General features: G+C 42.9%; 1 protein-coding gene across 2 annotated transcripts; it reads right to left on the reverse strand.

Moving 5' to 3' along the window:
* Window positions 1-6,206: 6,206 nt before the first annotated feature.
* On the reverse strand, window positions 6,207-10,153 carry LOC124045518 (NSFL1 cofactor p47-like). Of its 2 annotated transcripts, none has more exons than XM_046364862.1 (9): window positions 10,004-10,153; window positions 9,131-9,234; window positions 8,871-8,948; window positions 8,270-8,435; window positions 7,968-8,063; window positions 7,725-7,834; window positions 7,202-7,339; window positions 6,717-6,887; window positions 6,207-6,613 (listed from the first exon to the last, which is right to left on the reverse strand). In XM_046364862.1, the coding sequence occupies exons 1-9, from the start codon at window positions 10,103-10,105 to the stop codon at window positions 6,451-6,453; spliced, it is 1,128 nt and encodes a 375-aa protein (XP_046220818.1). In that variant the 5' UTR covers window positions 10,106-10,153; the 3' UTR covers window positions 6,207-6,450. The 2 variants fall into 2 exon arrangements, with proteins under 2 accessions (XP_046220818.1, XP_046220817.1); XM_046364861.1 differs by having other exon boundaries at window positions 7,725-7,837.
* Between the last annotated feature and the right edge of the window lie 3,273 nt (window positions 10,154-13,426).

A 13,426-nucleotide genomic window follows, 5' to 3' on the forward strand; every position in this document is an offset into this window, starting at 1 on the left:
GTGCAGACCGATGGAGTGGACATGGATGTACCTGTAGTAAGTAGAACTACAGTGCAGACCGATGGAGCTGACATGGATGTACCTGTAGTAAGTGGACCTACTGTCAGACCGATGGAGTGGACATGGATGTATCTGTAGTAAGTGGACCTACTGTCAGACCGATGGAGTGGACATGGATGTATCTGTAGTAAGTGGACCTACTGTCAGACCGATGGAGTGGACATGGATGTATCACTCAGAGGCCATAAAACAGATCGGTAGAACTACAGTGCAGACCGATGGAGTGGACATGGATGTATCACTCAGAGGCCATAAAACAGATCGGTAGAACTACAGTGCAGACCGATGGAGCTGACATGGATGTACCTGTAGTAAGTGGACCTACCGATGGAGCTGACATGGATGTACCTGTAGTAAGTGGACCTACCGATGGAGTGGACATGGATATACCTGTAGTAAGTGGACCTACCGATGGAGCTGACATGGATGTACCTGTAGTAAGTGGACCTACCGATGGAGCTGACATGGATGTATCTGTAGTAAGTGGACCTACCGATGGAGCTGACATGGATGTACCTGTAGTAAGTGGACCTACCGATGGAGCTGACATGGATGTACCTGTAGTAAGTGGACCTACCGATGGAGCTGACATGGATGTACCTGTAGTAAGTGGACCTACCGATGGAGCTGACATGGATGTACCTGTAGTAAGTGGACCTACTGTCAGACTGATGGAGCTGACATGGATGTACCTGTAGTAAGTGGACCTACCGATGGAGCTGACATGGATGTACCTGTAGTAAGTGGACCTACCGATGGAGCTGACATGGATGTATCTGTAGTAAGTGGACCTACCGATGGAGCTGACATGGATGTACCTGTAGTAAGTGGACCTGCTGATGGAGCTGACATGGATGTACCTGTAGTAAGTGGACCTACTGTCAGACTGATGGAGCTGTAGTAAGTGGACCTACTGTCAGACTGATGGATCTAACATGGATGTACCTGTAGTAAGTGGACCTACTGATGGAGCTGACATGGATGTACCTGTAGTAAGTGGACCTACTGATGGAGCTGACATGGATGTACCTGTAGTAAGTGGACCTACTGTCAGACTGATGGAGCTGTAGTAAGTGGACCTACTGTCAGACTGATGGAGCTGACATGGATGTACCTGTAGTAAGTGGACCTACTGATGGAGCTGACATGGATGTACCTGTAGTAAGTGGACCTACTGTAAGACTGATGGAGCTGAGATGGATGTACCTGTAGTAAGTGGACCTACTGTCAGACTGATGGAGCTGAGATGGATGTATCTGTAGTAAGTGGACCTACTGTCAGACTGATGGAGCTGAGATGGATGTATCTGTAGTAAGTGGACCTACTGATGGAGCTGACATGGATGTACCTGTAGTAAGTGGACCTACTGTCAGACTGATGGAGCTGACATGGATGTATCTGTAGTAAGTGGACCTGCTGATGGAGCTGACATGGATGTACCTGTAGTAAGTGGACCTACTGTCAGACTGATGGAGCTGAGATGGATGTACCTGTAGTAAGTGGACCTGCTGACGGAGCTGACATGGATGTATCTGTAGTAAGTGGACCTACTGTCAGACTGATGGAGCTGACATGGATGTACCTGTAGTAAGTGGACCTACTGTCAGACTGATGGAGCTGACATGGATGTATCTGTAGTAAGTGGACCTACTGATGGAGCTGACATGGATGTACCTGTAGTAAGTGGACCTACTGTCAGACTGATGGAGCTGAGATGGATGTATCTGCAGTAAGTGGACCTGCTGTCAGACTGATGGAGCTGACATGGATGTATCTGTAGTAAGTGGACCTACTGTCAGACTGATGGAGTTGACATGGATGTACCTGTAGTAAGTGGACCTACTGTAAGACTGATGGAGCTGTAGTAAGTGGACCTACTGTGGACCATGGATGTATCTGTCAGACTGACATGGATGTACCTGTAGTAAGTGGACCTACTGTCAGACTGATGGAGCTGAGATGGATGTATCTGCAGTAAGGACCTGCTGTCAGACTGATGGAGCTGTAGTAAGTGGACCTACTGTCAGACTGATGGAGCTGACATGGATGTACCTGTAGTAAGTGGACCTACTGTAAGACTGATGGAGCTGTAGTAAGTGGACCTACTGTCAGACTGATGGAGCTGTAGTAAGTGGACCTACTGTCAGACTGATGGAGCTGTAGTAAGTGGACCTACTGTCAGACTGATGGAGCTGTAGTAAGTGGACCTACTGTCAGACTGATGGAGCTGTAGTAAGTGGACCTACTGTCAGACTGATGGAACTGAGATGTATGTACATGTAGTAAGTGGACCTACTGTCAGACTGATGGAGCTGAGATGGATGTACATGTAGTAAGTGGACCTACTGATGGAGCTGAGATGGATGTATCTGTAGTAAGTGGACCTACTGTCAGACCGATGGAGCTGAGATGGATGTACCTGTAGTAAGTGGACCTACTGTCAGACTGATGGAGCTGACATGGATGTACCTGTAGTAAGTGGACCTACTGTAAGACTGATGGAGCTGTAGTAAGTGGACCTACTGTCAGACTGATGGAGCTGACATGGATGTATCTGCAGTAAGTGGACCTGCTGTCGGGGCTGATGGTCCTGTCATGGTTTCAAGGCCTGTTCAGAAATCTTGTTCATGCATGTGTGGTGTCAAAGAACACTTTAATAATGAATAAAGTTGACATCATAGCTTTTATTAGTAAGGTTATCAATACGATTCGGGTTGTGGAAAGCATAAATACCAGGTTGAAGGTTATTGTGGAGATGGCAAAAGAGATATTGGGGTTAACAGATGTTACTGTTGAAATGGTTGTTGACATGCTGAACAATCCTAAGGGTGGAGTGTTTATGCAAAATATAGAATACCAGTCAAAAGTTTGGACACCTACTCATTCAAGGGTTTTAACTTTATTGTAGAATAATAGTGAAGACATCAAAACTATGAAATAACATTTGGAATCATGTAGTAACAGAAAGTGTTAAACAAATCAAGATATATATGTTTTAATATAAAATAACATGCAACAATTTCACAGATTTGACTGAGTTCTCCCCCTCAGACGATCCTGCAGGTCAAGAATCCTATGATTGAGTGTAGTCTGGCCCAGGAGTGTGAATGTGAACGGAAAGGCTCTGGAGCAATGAACCGCCCTTGCTGTCTCTGCCTGGCCGGTTCCCCTTTCTCCACTGGGATTCTCTGCCTCTAACCCTATTACATGGGCTGAGTCACTGGCTTACTGGTGCTCTTCCAAGCCGTCCCTAGGAGGGGTGCGTCACTTGAGTGGGTTGAGTCACTGACGTGATCTTCCTGTCCGGGTTGGCACCCTCCCTTGGGTTGTGCTGTGGTGATCTTTGTGGGCTATACTCGACTATGTCTCAGGATGGTAAGTTGGTGGTTGAAGATATCCCTCTAGTGGTGTGGGGGTTGTGCTTTGGCAAAGTGGGTGGGGTTATATCCTGCCTGTTTGGCCCTATCTGGGGGTATTGTCGGTTGGGGCCACGGTGTCTCCCGACCCCTCCTGTCTCAGCCTCCAGTATTTATGCTGCAGTCGTTTATGTGTCGGGGGGCTAAGGTCAGTCTGTTATAACAAGTTGAGTGTTTATCCTGTCTATCTGGTGCCCTGTGTGAATTTAAGTATGCTCTCTCTAATTCTATTTCTCTCTCTCAGAGGACCATGCTTCAGGACTACCTGGCTTGATGACTCCTTGCTGTCCCAGGTCCACCTGGCCATGATGCTGCTCCAGTTTCAACCTGTTCACCAGACGTGCTACCTGTCCTAGACCTGCTGTTTTCAACTCTCTAGAGACAGCAGTTGAATAATCGGCTATGAAAAGCCAACTGACATTTACTCTTGAGGTGCTGACCTGTTTCACCCTCAACAACTACTGTGATTATTATTATTTGACCCTGCTGGTCATCTATGAACATTTGAACATCTTGGCCATGTTCTGTTCTAATCTCCACCCAGCATAGCCAGAAAAGGACTGGCCACCCCTCATAGCCTGGTTCCTCTCTAGGTTTCTTCCTAGGTTCTGGCCTTTCTAGGGAGTTTTTCCTAGCCACCGTGCTTCTACACCTGCATTGCTTGCTGTTTGGGGTTTTAGGCTGGGTTTCTGTACAGCATTATGCGACATCAGCGGATGTAAGAAGGGCTTTATAAATTAATTTGACCAATACAATGCTTCTTCCCTGTAATCAAATTAACAGCAGGCTTTCAGCATGCTTATAAAGAAGGGGACTCAATATGTACTGCACTGACACAAATGACTGATGATTGGTTGAAAGACATTTTGAAGATTGTGGGAGTTGTACTGTTAGATTTCAGTGCAGCCTTGATATTATTGACCATAACCTGTTGTTGAGAAAACGTATGTGTTCAAGCTTTTCAACCATATCGTGGATTAAGAGATATCTAATATAACATATGGTTGTCTTTAATGGAAGCTTCTCTAATGTCAAACGTGTAAATTGTGCTGTACCGCAAGGCAGCTCTCTAGGTCCTATACTCATTTCTATTTTTACCAATGACATGCCACTGGCATTAAACAAAGCATGTGTGCCCATGTATCCTGATTATTCATCGATATACGCATCAGTTGCAGTTTGTTTTGGAATGGGTGGCCAGTAATAAACTGGTCTTAAACAGCTCTAAAACTAAGAGCATTGTTGCTTTCACTTCTTTGACTGCATCTCTCTTCTTCCTGTGTATTTCTCTATTGTGATCTCTCTTCTTCCTGTGTCGTGATCTCTCTTCTTCCCTAAGTTCTAGACCTCAGCTGAATCTGGTAATGAATGGACTGGCAGTTGAACAAGTTGAGAAAAAATTAACTTAGTTACCTTCGATTGTAAACGGTCATGGTCAAAACATATAAATTAAATGGTTGTAAAGATGGAGGAGAGTTCTGTCCGTAATAAAGAGATGCTCTGGAAAGACTGATTGCGTCACTTCTTGTTTTTATAAGAAGCATTGTGTTGGAAAGTCAACTTACACAAAGCACTGACACACACATCTTTTTAGTCTCCAGGTCCAGAACAAATTCAAGGAAACGTACAGTATTATACAGAGCTATGAGAGCATGGAACTCCCATCTTATATAGCACAAGTGAACAGCAAACCTGGTTTCAAAAAAGCAACACCTCACAGCACAACGCCTCTCCCCAAATGTAACCCACTTGTGTTTATGTACTGACATGTACAGTATGTGTAACTGATAGATGCACACACACATTACATGTTTATGTTTTTAAATGTATGTCAATTGTGATGTCTTTCGTCTGTCTTTTTCGTTATGTCTCGGACCCCAGTAAGACTAGCTGTCACCATTAGCGTTGCCATGGGGATCCTAATATATTAAATCAAACGGGTTGTAGTAGTAGGCGCACCGCTTTGTGTCAAGAACTGTAACCCTGCAGGGTTTTTCACGCTCAACCGTTTCCCCATGTGTATCAAGAAAGGTCCGCCACCCAAAGGACATCCAGCCAACTTGACACAACAGTGGGAAGTATTGAAGTCAACATGGGCCATCATTCCTGTGGAACGCTCTCAACACCTTGTAGAGTCCATGCCCCCAATGAAATGAGGCTGTTCTGTTCTCAAATTAAGATCCTACATTTGGGCTCCAGAGTGGTGCAGCAGTCTAAGGCACTGCATCTCAGTGCTAGAGGCATCACTACAGACCCTGGTTCGATTCTAGGCTGTATCAAAACCGGCTGTGATTGGGAGTCCCATAGGGCGGCGCACAATTGGCCCAGCATCGTCCAGGTTTGGGTTTGGCTGGGGTAGGCCTTCATTGTAAATCTTTTTTTTTTATTAAATAAATTAAAAAGTCCATTCCTCTATGATTTTAGGCTGTCCTGAGGGCAAGGGGGGTTGCAACTCAATATTAGGAAGGTGTCCTTAATGTGTTATACACCCAGTTTGTATTGGTAAAAGAAAGTCTCAATAAAACCATTCTGTCTTTTGTTGTTGATGGTTTGTTGTGAATTGATGGAAGCAGGCTATTGGTGTACGTCGAGGATGCAGGGGTACATTTTCAGTTGAGATGATGGAAACTTGTGTGGAAAAAGCAGGCAAGAGTTGAGCCAAGGAAGAGATGATTGGAAGATGAACAAAACAAAAATGACAGTATTATAAACATCTAAAGCAATCTCTGAAACTGTTAAGAAAGCTTTATTGTTACTGTGCATGTTCAACTGCTACTTTCTAAACAGGTTTTACCACCAGATCAGTCTTTCATCAAAAGCCTTATCCGCCCGCTCCCCACGTTCCCTCGCAAACAGCCGAAGAGGGAAAATGTATCACCACTATAGAAAGAAAAGAAAGTCCATAAGTCCATGGTGTCTCGTTCCTCCAGGAGGTAAAAGAGCTGTGAACCAGCTTGGCAACCAGGGGGCTCCATCACTTTAGTCGCTGCACAATGACTGCGTTGAGCAGGTTGGCATCCTGCAGCGACTGGCTCTCGTCAGTAAGCTCCTTGTTGGGGAAGGTTGTCATGAGCACAAACTCTGTCGCCGCCATCAAAGGGCGAGCTCCCACCACAAACTGACGCACGTCTGACACCCTGAGGATGGGAAGAGAAATGACGAGGAGAAAGTAGGTAATATGGGGTTGGACATGCCCTTCATTGAGGGGATGATGTAGAGCTTCATGGCTTCTTCACTGACCTGTGAGTGTGGTTGAACTTCTGCACCAGTCTCCCCCCGTCGGCCAGTCTGATCTGGATGTTGGTCACAGGTTGGGAGGCGTCCAGGTTCACAGAGGCGATGGCCTGGGTCTCACTGGCTACCGGATCCTGGTCCCCCATACACGGAGCAGACACCAGCTCAGGGGTGGCACTGAATGGACGGGTGAGGTGGGAAAGAGACATTTATTGTGATTATACTGTATTTTAAATAAACTTGAAGAAAATATTATATGTGCACATTTTCCCAGAAGATAATATCAAGTTTTTTAAAAATCTAAATGTAAACCAGCAATTTAACTTCAAAAGTCCATCAAATACAATATCACTTTGTGCCAAAATACCCCTTACTACCACCTTGTGGTAATAAGGTGTAACAGTCACTTTATTAAAGCATTGTGCTGAAAAGGGGGGACCATTTCATTCCTTTCCTCTGTGTTGAATTCTATTAAAATAGAACTCACCCACCTGCCCAGTTTCTGTCCTTCCCCACCGAATGCCTTGAAGGCAACCTTGGGTTTGGAGAAGTCCTCATCCCGATTGTCCTCCATATCCAAGTTGACTTGACCCCCTCGGGAACGCTGCCTCAACTCCAAAGGAATCTCCCTGAAAGGACGAAGGACTTCTGTTATTACAATGCTCCAGCAATAAGAAAACAGACTTCAGAGAGGGACATGTAGCCTCCAGCTGTCCAGTGCCATAAATCCATTTACAACTTATTCAATGGATTCAGAAGAATGGTGATGTGTGACATGAGCTGTCGTCATTTACATTTAAGTCATTTAGCAGACGCTCTTATCCAGAGCGACTTACAAATTGGTGCATTCACCTTATGACATCCAGTGGAACAGCCACTTTACAATAGTGCATCTAAATCTTTTAAGGGGGGTGAGAAGGATTACTCTATCCTATCCTAGGTATTCCTTAAGGAGGTGGGGTTTCAGGTGTCTCCGGAAGTATGACAAGGATACGATACAAACAGTGTTCTCACCCCCTGCGGATGGACTCCAGGAAGATGGCGTTTCCAGGGTCGCTGTAGTTTCTGAGTTCACCGTCATCCAGGCTGAAACCGGTCTTCCACAGCTTCAGGACTATATGCACCTTCAGCACGTAGTAAAGAAAATACATAAGTAAGTAAAGAAGTAAAACTGAAATGTATTTTTCTGAGATCTAATGTATACGAGCAAAATACAAAAATAAGAAACAAAAAAAAATGTCACTGTCAAACACTCACATCCTGCTGGCTGTTAGCTGCTCTTCTCTCCCCAGCCACGTAAACAGGCTCCTCCTCAGGCGCTGCACCAAGCCGGTAGCCACCACCAATAAAGGGCTAGAGGGAAAGAGGAGAGATAAGAGTTTGAAAAACATGACAACTAACATCATACACCACTGCAACTTGTATGCTCTAGTCGGCTGGCCCTCGCTACATTGGATCCATCAATCCCAAAACACAGGGCTAATAACACATACATATGATCAGTAAATTAAAAAATAATGATCCTGGTGCAGAACGTATCACTGAGAAGCTTTTCATACCCTGGCTCGACTCGGCTCTCCTGGGCCCCTCCCAGCCTTCTCCACAGGTACAGCCCCATGCTCCTTAGCCCCCTTGAAGAGGTCTTCCACCACCTCATTAGAGCTCTTCTTTTTGGGGGGTCCCACTATCTGCTGCCCACTGCGTTCAGAGCCCCCAGCAAAGAACCTGGTGGGAAGCCGAGGGAGGATGTGGCCATTGAAGAGGGGAAACAACACAACCTGGATTTTGGATCCAGTCCAAGCTTCTGGTTACAACACCAGTGCTGCAATTGTGTGGACGATGAAAACAATAACACAGGGACCAACCCAGATCTGTTGATGCAGCAGAAAGCAATACCAGCCTACAGAGAACTGAATTACAGAAACATTCTGGAGGATCACTAGCCTGGGTACCAGTAGGTTTCTGTGTTTCTGCTCTCTTGCCAACTCCTCATGGAATTGTCATGCTGTTTGGCTTGACAATGACACTGGAGTAGGCAGAAACAGATCTGGGACCTAGAGCCTCACTACACTACTGTCCAAAATGCACATAGACTTACTACAATTCATTTTCAAATTAATTGAAAATACCCCAAAGTCACAGAAGTATAGTCAAACCTACCTTTGCCCTTCCTCCTCATCACTGTCATCTACTTCCTCATGCATCATATCTCTGAAGGAGGTCACCCTCTTTTCACTCCTTTACACAACAGAAACACACAAAAAATAACCATCAACATCTATCATGTAACATGAAATGCTTCATAGGATTTTATTTTATTTTAAGTTTGACAAGAGAAACACTGAAATGACTTAGATATTGCCTATCCTAAATTATACCGAGACTAACAACAGATATACGGAGGTCAGTTAGTTATGTACCTGGGCCCCGTAGGACGAGGCACAGAGGATCCACCACTCTCTGGCTGAGGAAGTGTCACGATGTCATCCTCAGGACCATCTTCAAAGAAACTGGCCAGGGCAAGCTAATGAAACAGACCAAAACGCTATGTCATCCAAACATCAAGATGTCAGTGTCTAGAAACAGTCTAAACTCGATCGCCAACTACTTTGCTAGAGCTTAATTGTGAACTTGGCAAATTTTTTAAAAGGTAGCTAACTAAAAAATGATGTTATTAAACTAGAAGTTAGATAGCTAATTTATCAGATTTTCGCATCCTATCATCTCAGTCACTTGATGAAGATTAATGTTAGCTAGTTATGATTATGAACTGGGTTAACTGGAGCGGCAGGTAGCCTAGTAGTTAGAGAGTTGGACTAGTAACCAAAAGGTTGCCAGATCAAATCCCTGAGCTGACAAAATCTGTCATTCTGCCCCTGAACAAGGCAGTTAACTTCCTAGGCCGTCATTGTAAATAAGAATTTGTTATTAGATTACTGTGGTTGAGAGAGACGAGACATTATTAAATGACTTGCCTAGTTCAATTTAAAATAGAAGAATAAAAAAAACTGCTGAACAATTTTATCTGCAAGTTAGCTAACGTTAGCCAAGCTAACTATTAGACAGTGGTGGTAAAACATTGTAAACTGATTGGTAGATATAGGTCCTAGGCAACAATGGTCATTCAAGCTTTTGTTGTGAGAAAGAGTGACTTGCACAAATCGTTACAAACTAGCCTCGTTAGTTATCTGGTACAGGCTAGCAGTGGTGGTCTGGCAGCTAGCTAACTACTGTCATTCGTATATCGTTGTGAGTTCAAATCAAATATCCCATTTAGTACAACTTGTACGTACCTGCAAATCCCAGCCGGCAGACTCCAAGAAAAAACGGGCCCTCTCCTCATCAACATCTGTAACAGCAACGAACTCCCTCACCGAGACTTCTTGGTCCGCCATTTTGATATGCCCATTCAATGAAAGCACCGACCTCAACTGGGGAAACAACTACCAACTTGGTTCCTATCCGTGCAAACTGTGGTTCCTATCTGCGAGAAATGTTTTTTAATGAAATTTTGTATTTAGCACAAAGTAAATACATTTTATTTGAAGGAATAATATTTCACATATATTTGACATTTATATCTAACATTTTTTTCTTCTTTTTTATTACCATAACAAATACACCTGTATTTTCTGCCTAAGCAAAGGGGTAATCTGGGATTTGCAAAATAACAATTCAGACACCGCCACTTGTTTTTGTTAACAGCTGAGGGATTGGAGAGGAGAAGTGTAACCACTCTCAAATTCATAGACAGAGCTATGATGCAAGGACTGACAATACATGGGATCAACAACTATGTTTTGAAGCTATATTTATGTTTATTTACAATTAAAACAAGCTTATATTTTGGGTTCTGATGGGTTACAATAGTTATACTGAGCCTATTTGGGCATCTATAAGTGATATTCTTCAAGACTCTTTGGGAAATTTGTATTGAAATGTTTTCATTGTTTCTAATAACGTGGACATTTAAACACTAACTCATCCAGTATAAAGATTGGTAGGATAAAGAATGGACCCTAGTGCTCGCCCCGTGAGGATTTAAGAAACACTACTGTTCCTGTTTTAAAACACCTGAGCCAGTCTAGGCATATAGCGTAGTAGTGATATGCATTACACAAATCCTAAACACAATTTATGACTGATAGCCTACAGGAATCATGTTTGTCTCACTTATAGGAATATTTTCACCATCGTTGTAAAGCCCTAGTTATTTGCTTTACCAAAGTCGTTTCAGAAAACTATTATTTATTTGATGTGATTCATTTAAATTTGTCCCCCAGGTTTAAAGGTCAGCTCAGTAACTGATAACTCATTTTAAAATTGGAAAACTATTCCTTTTTAAATATTATTTTTCTAAATAAACATTTAACATCTAACAGTCAACTGAGCGGGTCGAGCATGACATGTCAACCCTGTTGCCCAAGTAGAAAAATACATAATTCATTAAAGCACTTAGCCCTAATTGCTCCGGTAAGTCGCTGTGGATAAGAGCTCTGCTAAATGACTAAAATGTACTACGGAGTGGCATTTTTATATTGACAACAGTTTTACATAGCCTTCACATCAATAGACATGTTTGCTCATTTTAATCTGTGTTTATGATTTGGCTTTATAACTAGATATGAGATGATGTACCCTTTGGACTCATGATGCAGCAGTTTTTATTTTGATTAGGCGTCTGTGATAATAGTAAAGTATTAAGCATCTTAGTCTATTTTGCTTCTTGTTCTTGTTGAAAATGTAAACCAACAATATCTAATATATCCCTGCAACTAATGTTTTTGGGGTTGTAATGGTGAGATAAGAGTAGCGCTAAATCTTTAGTGTAATGTGTTTAGTACTTTCATATTCGTACAATATAAGAGAGCGGAAAAATAGATCATTTCATGAAGACTTTTGGCTACCATGAGAGAGAAGAGACATTTTGAAAATCTATGACCTTATAATGCCTATTTACTCTATTCCACCTGACTGCGCAAACCACTGTCTCATCAGCCCAGCCTGGCAAATTACAAACTTGTTCTCCACTATAAAAAGGTATCTAGACATGATCTCATAATTCTTTTAGACTAACAGTTAGTTTTCAACAGCAGAGATTTGTATAAATCTTGTTGTCTGTCTCTCTGACATTTGCAACATTGTTTCAATATTCAAATTGTCCCATAGTAATGTATGTGTAGGTGTCGGGACGAGACAGACAGGCAACGTTTATCAGCCAGTCGATCTCCATCTGTCCCATAGTAATGTATGTGTAGGTGTCGGGACGAGACAGACAGGCAACGTTTATCAGCCAGTCGATCTCCATCTGTCCCATAGTAATGTATGTGTGGGTGTCGGGACGAGACAGACAGGCAACGTTTATCAGCCAGTCGATCTCCATCTGTCCCATAGTAATGTATGTGTGGGTGTCGGGACGAGACAGACAGGCAACGTTTATCAGCCAGTCGATCTCCATCTGTCCCATAGTAATGTATGTGTGGGTGTCGGGACGAGACAGACAGGCAACGTTTATCAGCCAGTCGATCTCCATCTGTCCCATAGTAATGTATGTGTAGGTGTCGGGACGAGACAGACAGGCAACTTTTATCAGCCAGTCGATCTCCATCTGTCCCATAGTAATGTATGACGAGACAGACAGGCAACGTTTATCAGCCAGTCGAAATCATTAATCAGCTGGTATCATTTTTATGGATACATACAAAGAAATGTCAGCTGAAAAAAAGGTACAACGAAATGAAGTGAAGCTAGTTTATAGTCTTTACAACTTCATCTAAAAGTTGTATATAAGTGATAATGCCCGATAAGCTGGTGTTTGGAAGAAATATTGGCACGTTTTGCAACACCTGTGCAAATATATCCTCCAAATATCAGCTTATAGGGCATTATCATGCTTAAATAAAACTTTTTACAACATATTAAAATAAAATAACAATGAATGACATGTTTTCATTAAAACGTTATTCTGACAAGTCAAACTTCTTCCACCAGATGATATAGTCCGGACAAAATTCAGGTTGTTGGTTCTTTTGGTCATGTTGCTACAGACGCGACCCAGTCATTAATTCATTTTGCATAGTTGCAATGCAAAAGGCCTGGTCTTCCGTTATAAACAAAATGGTTGCTATGCAAAAGACCTGGTCTTCCGTTCTAAACCAAAATGTTTGCTATGCAAAAGACCTGGTCATCCGTTCTAAACCAAAGTGGTTGCTATGCAAAAGGCCTGGTCATCCGTTCTAAACTAAATGGTTGCTATGCAAAAGGCCTGGTCGTCTGTTCTAAACCAAAATGTTTGCTATGCAAAAGGCCTGGTCGTCTGTTCTAAACTAAATGGTTGCTATGCAGGCCGGATAACGTTATTGTCACTTGCTAGATAGCTAGCCAACTTCAGCTAACTCAGTCACGTCAAACATTGAACCTAGAATTACAGTACACTTTTTAAAATATATTTGTATCTACTTGGATATGTCCATGATAACGATGTTGATGCTTGATTTCGACTGGCTCAGAAAAAGTTGTCTCGTCTCGTCTGGACACCACCGAGGTAAAAACAGTTTTTTTATTTAACAGTGGTACACAATAGGAGAGAGACAGATAATATCTCCTTTCGTCGTTAATATCAACCATAAAGGAAAAGGGCAAAGTACGAGAGTCATGCTATTAATTGTCCAAAGCAGGGATGGAGAGTGAGCTGGTGAGGTAGGCTGCAGTGGGTT

The sequence above is a fragment of the Oncorhynchus gorbuscha genome, linkage group LG10, assembly GCF_021184085.1.
Source record: "Oncorhynchus gorbuscha isolate QuinsamMale2020 ecotype Even-year linkage group LG10, OgorEven_v1.0, whole genome shotgun sequence".
Taxonomy (NCBI): domain Eukaryota; kingdom Metazoa; phylum Chordata; class Actinopteri; order Salmoniformes; family Salmonidae; genus Oncorhynchus; species Oncorhynchus gorbuscha.

Coding starts and splice junctions, on each gene's coding strand:
- LOC124045518 (XM_046364861.1), bottom strand. CDS start 10,105: ATGGCGGACCAAGAAGTCTCGGTGAGGGAGTTCGTTGCTGTTACAGAT. Junction 8,064..8,269: donor GAGAGCCGAGTCGAGCCAGG/GTATGAAAAGCT, acceptor CTTTCCCTCTAG/CCCTTTATTGGTGGTGGCTA. Junction 6,888..7,201: donor GAAGGACAGAAACTGGGCAG/GTGGGTGAGTTC, acceptor CCGTCCATTCAG/TGCCACCCCTGAGCTGGTGT.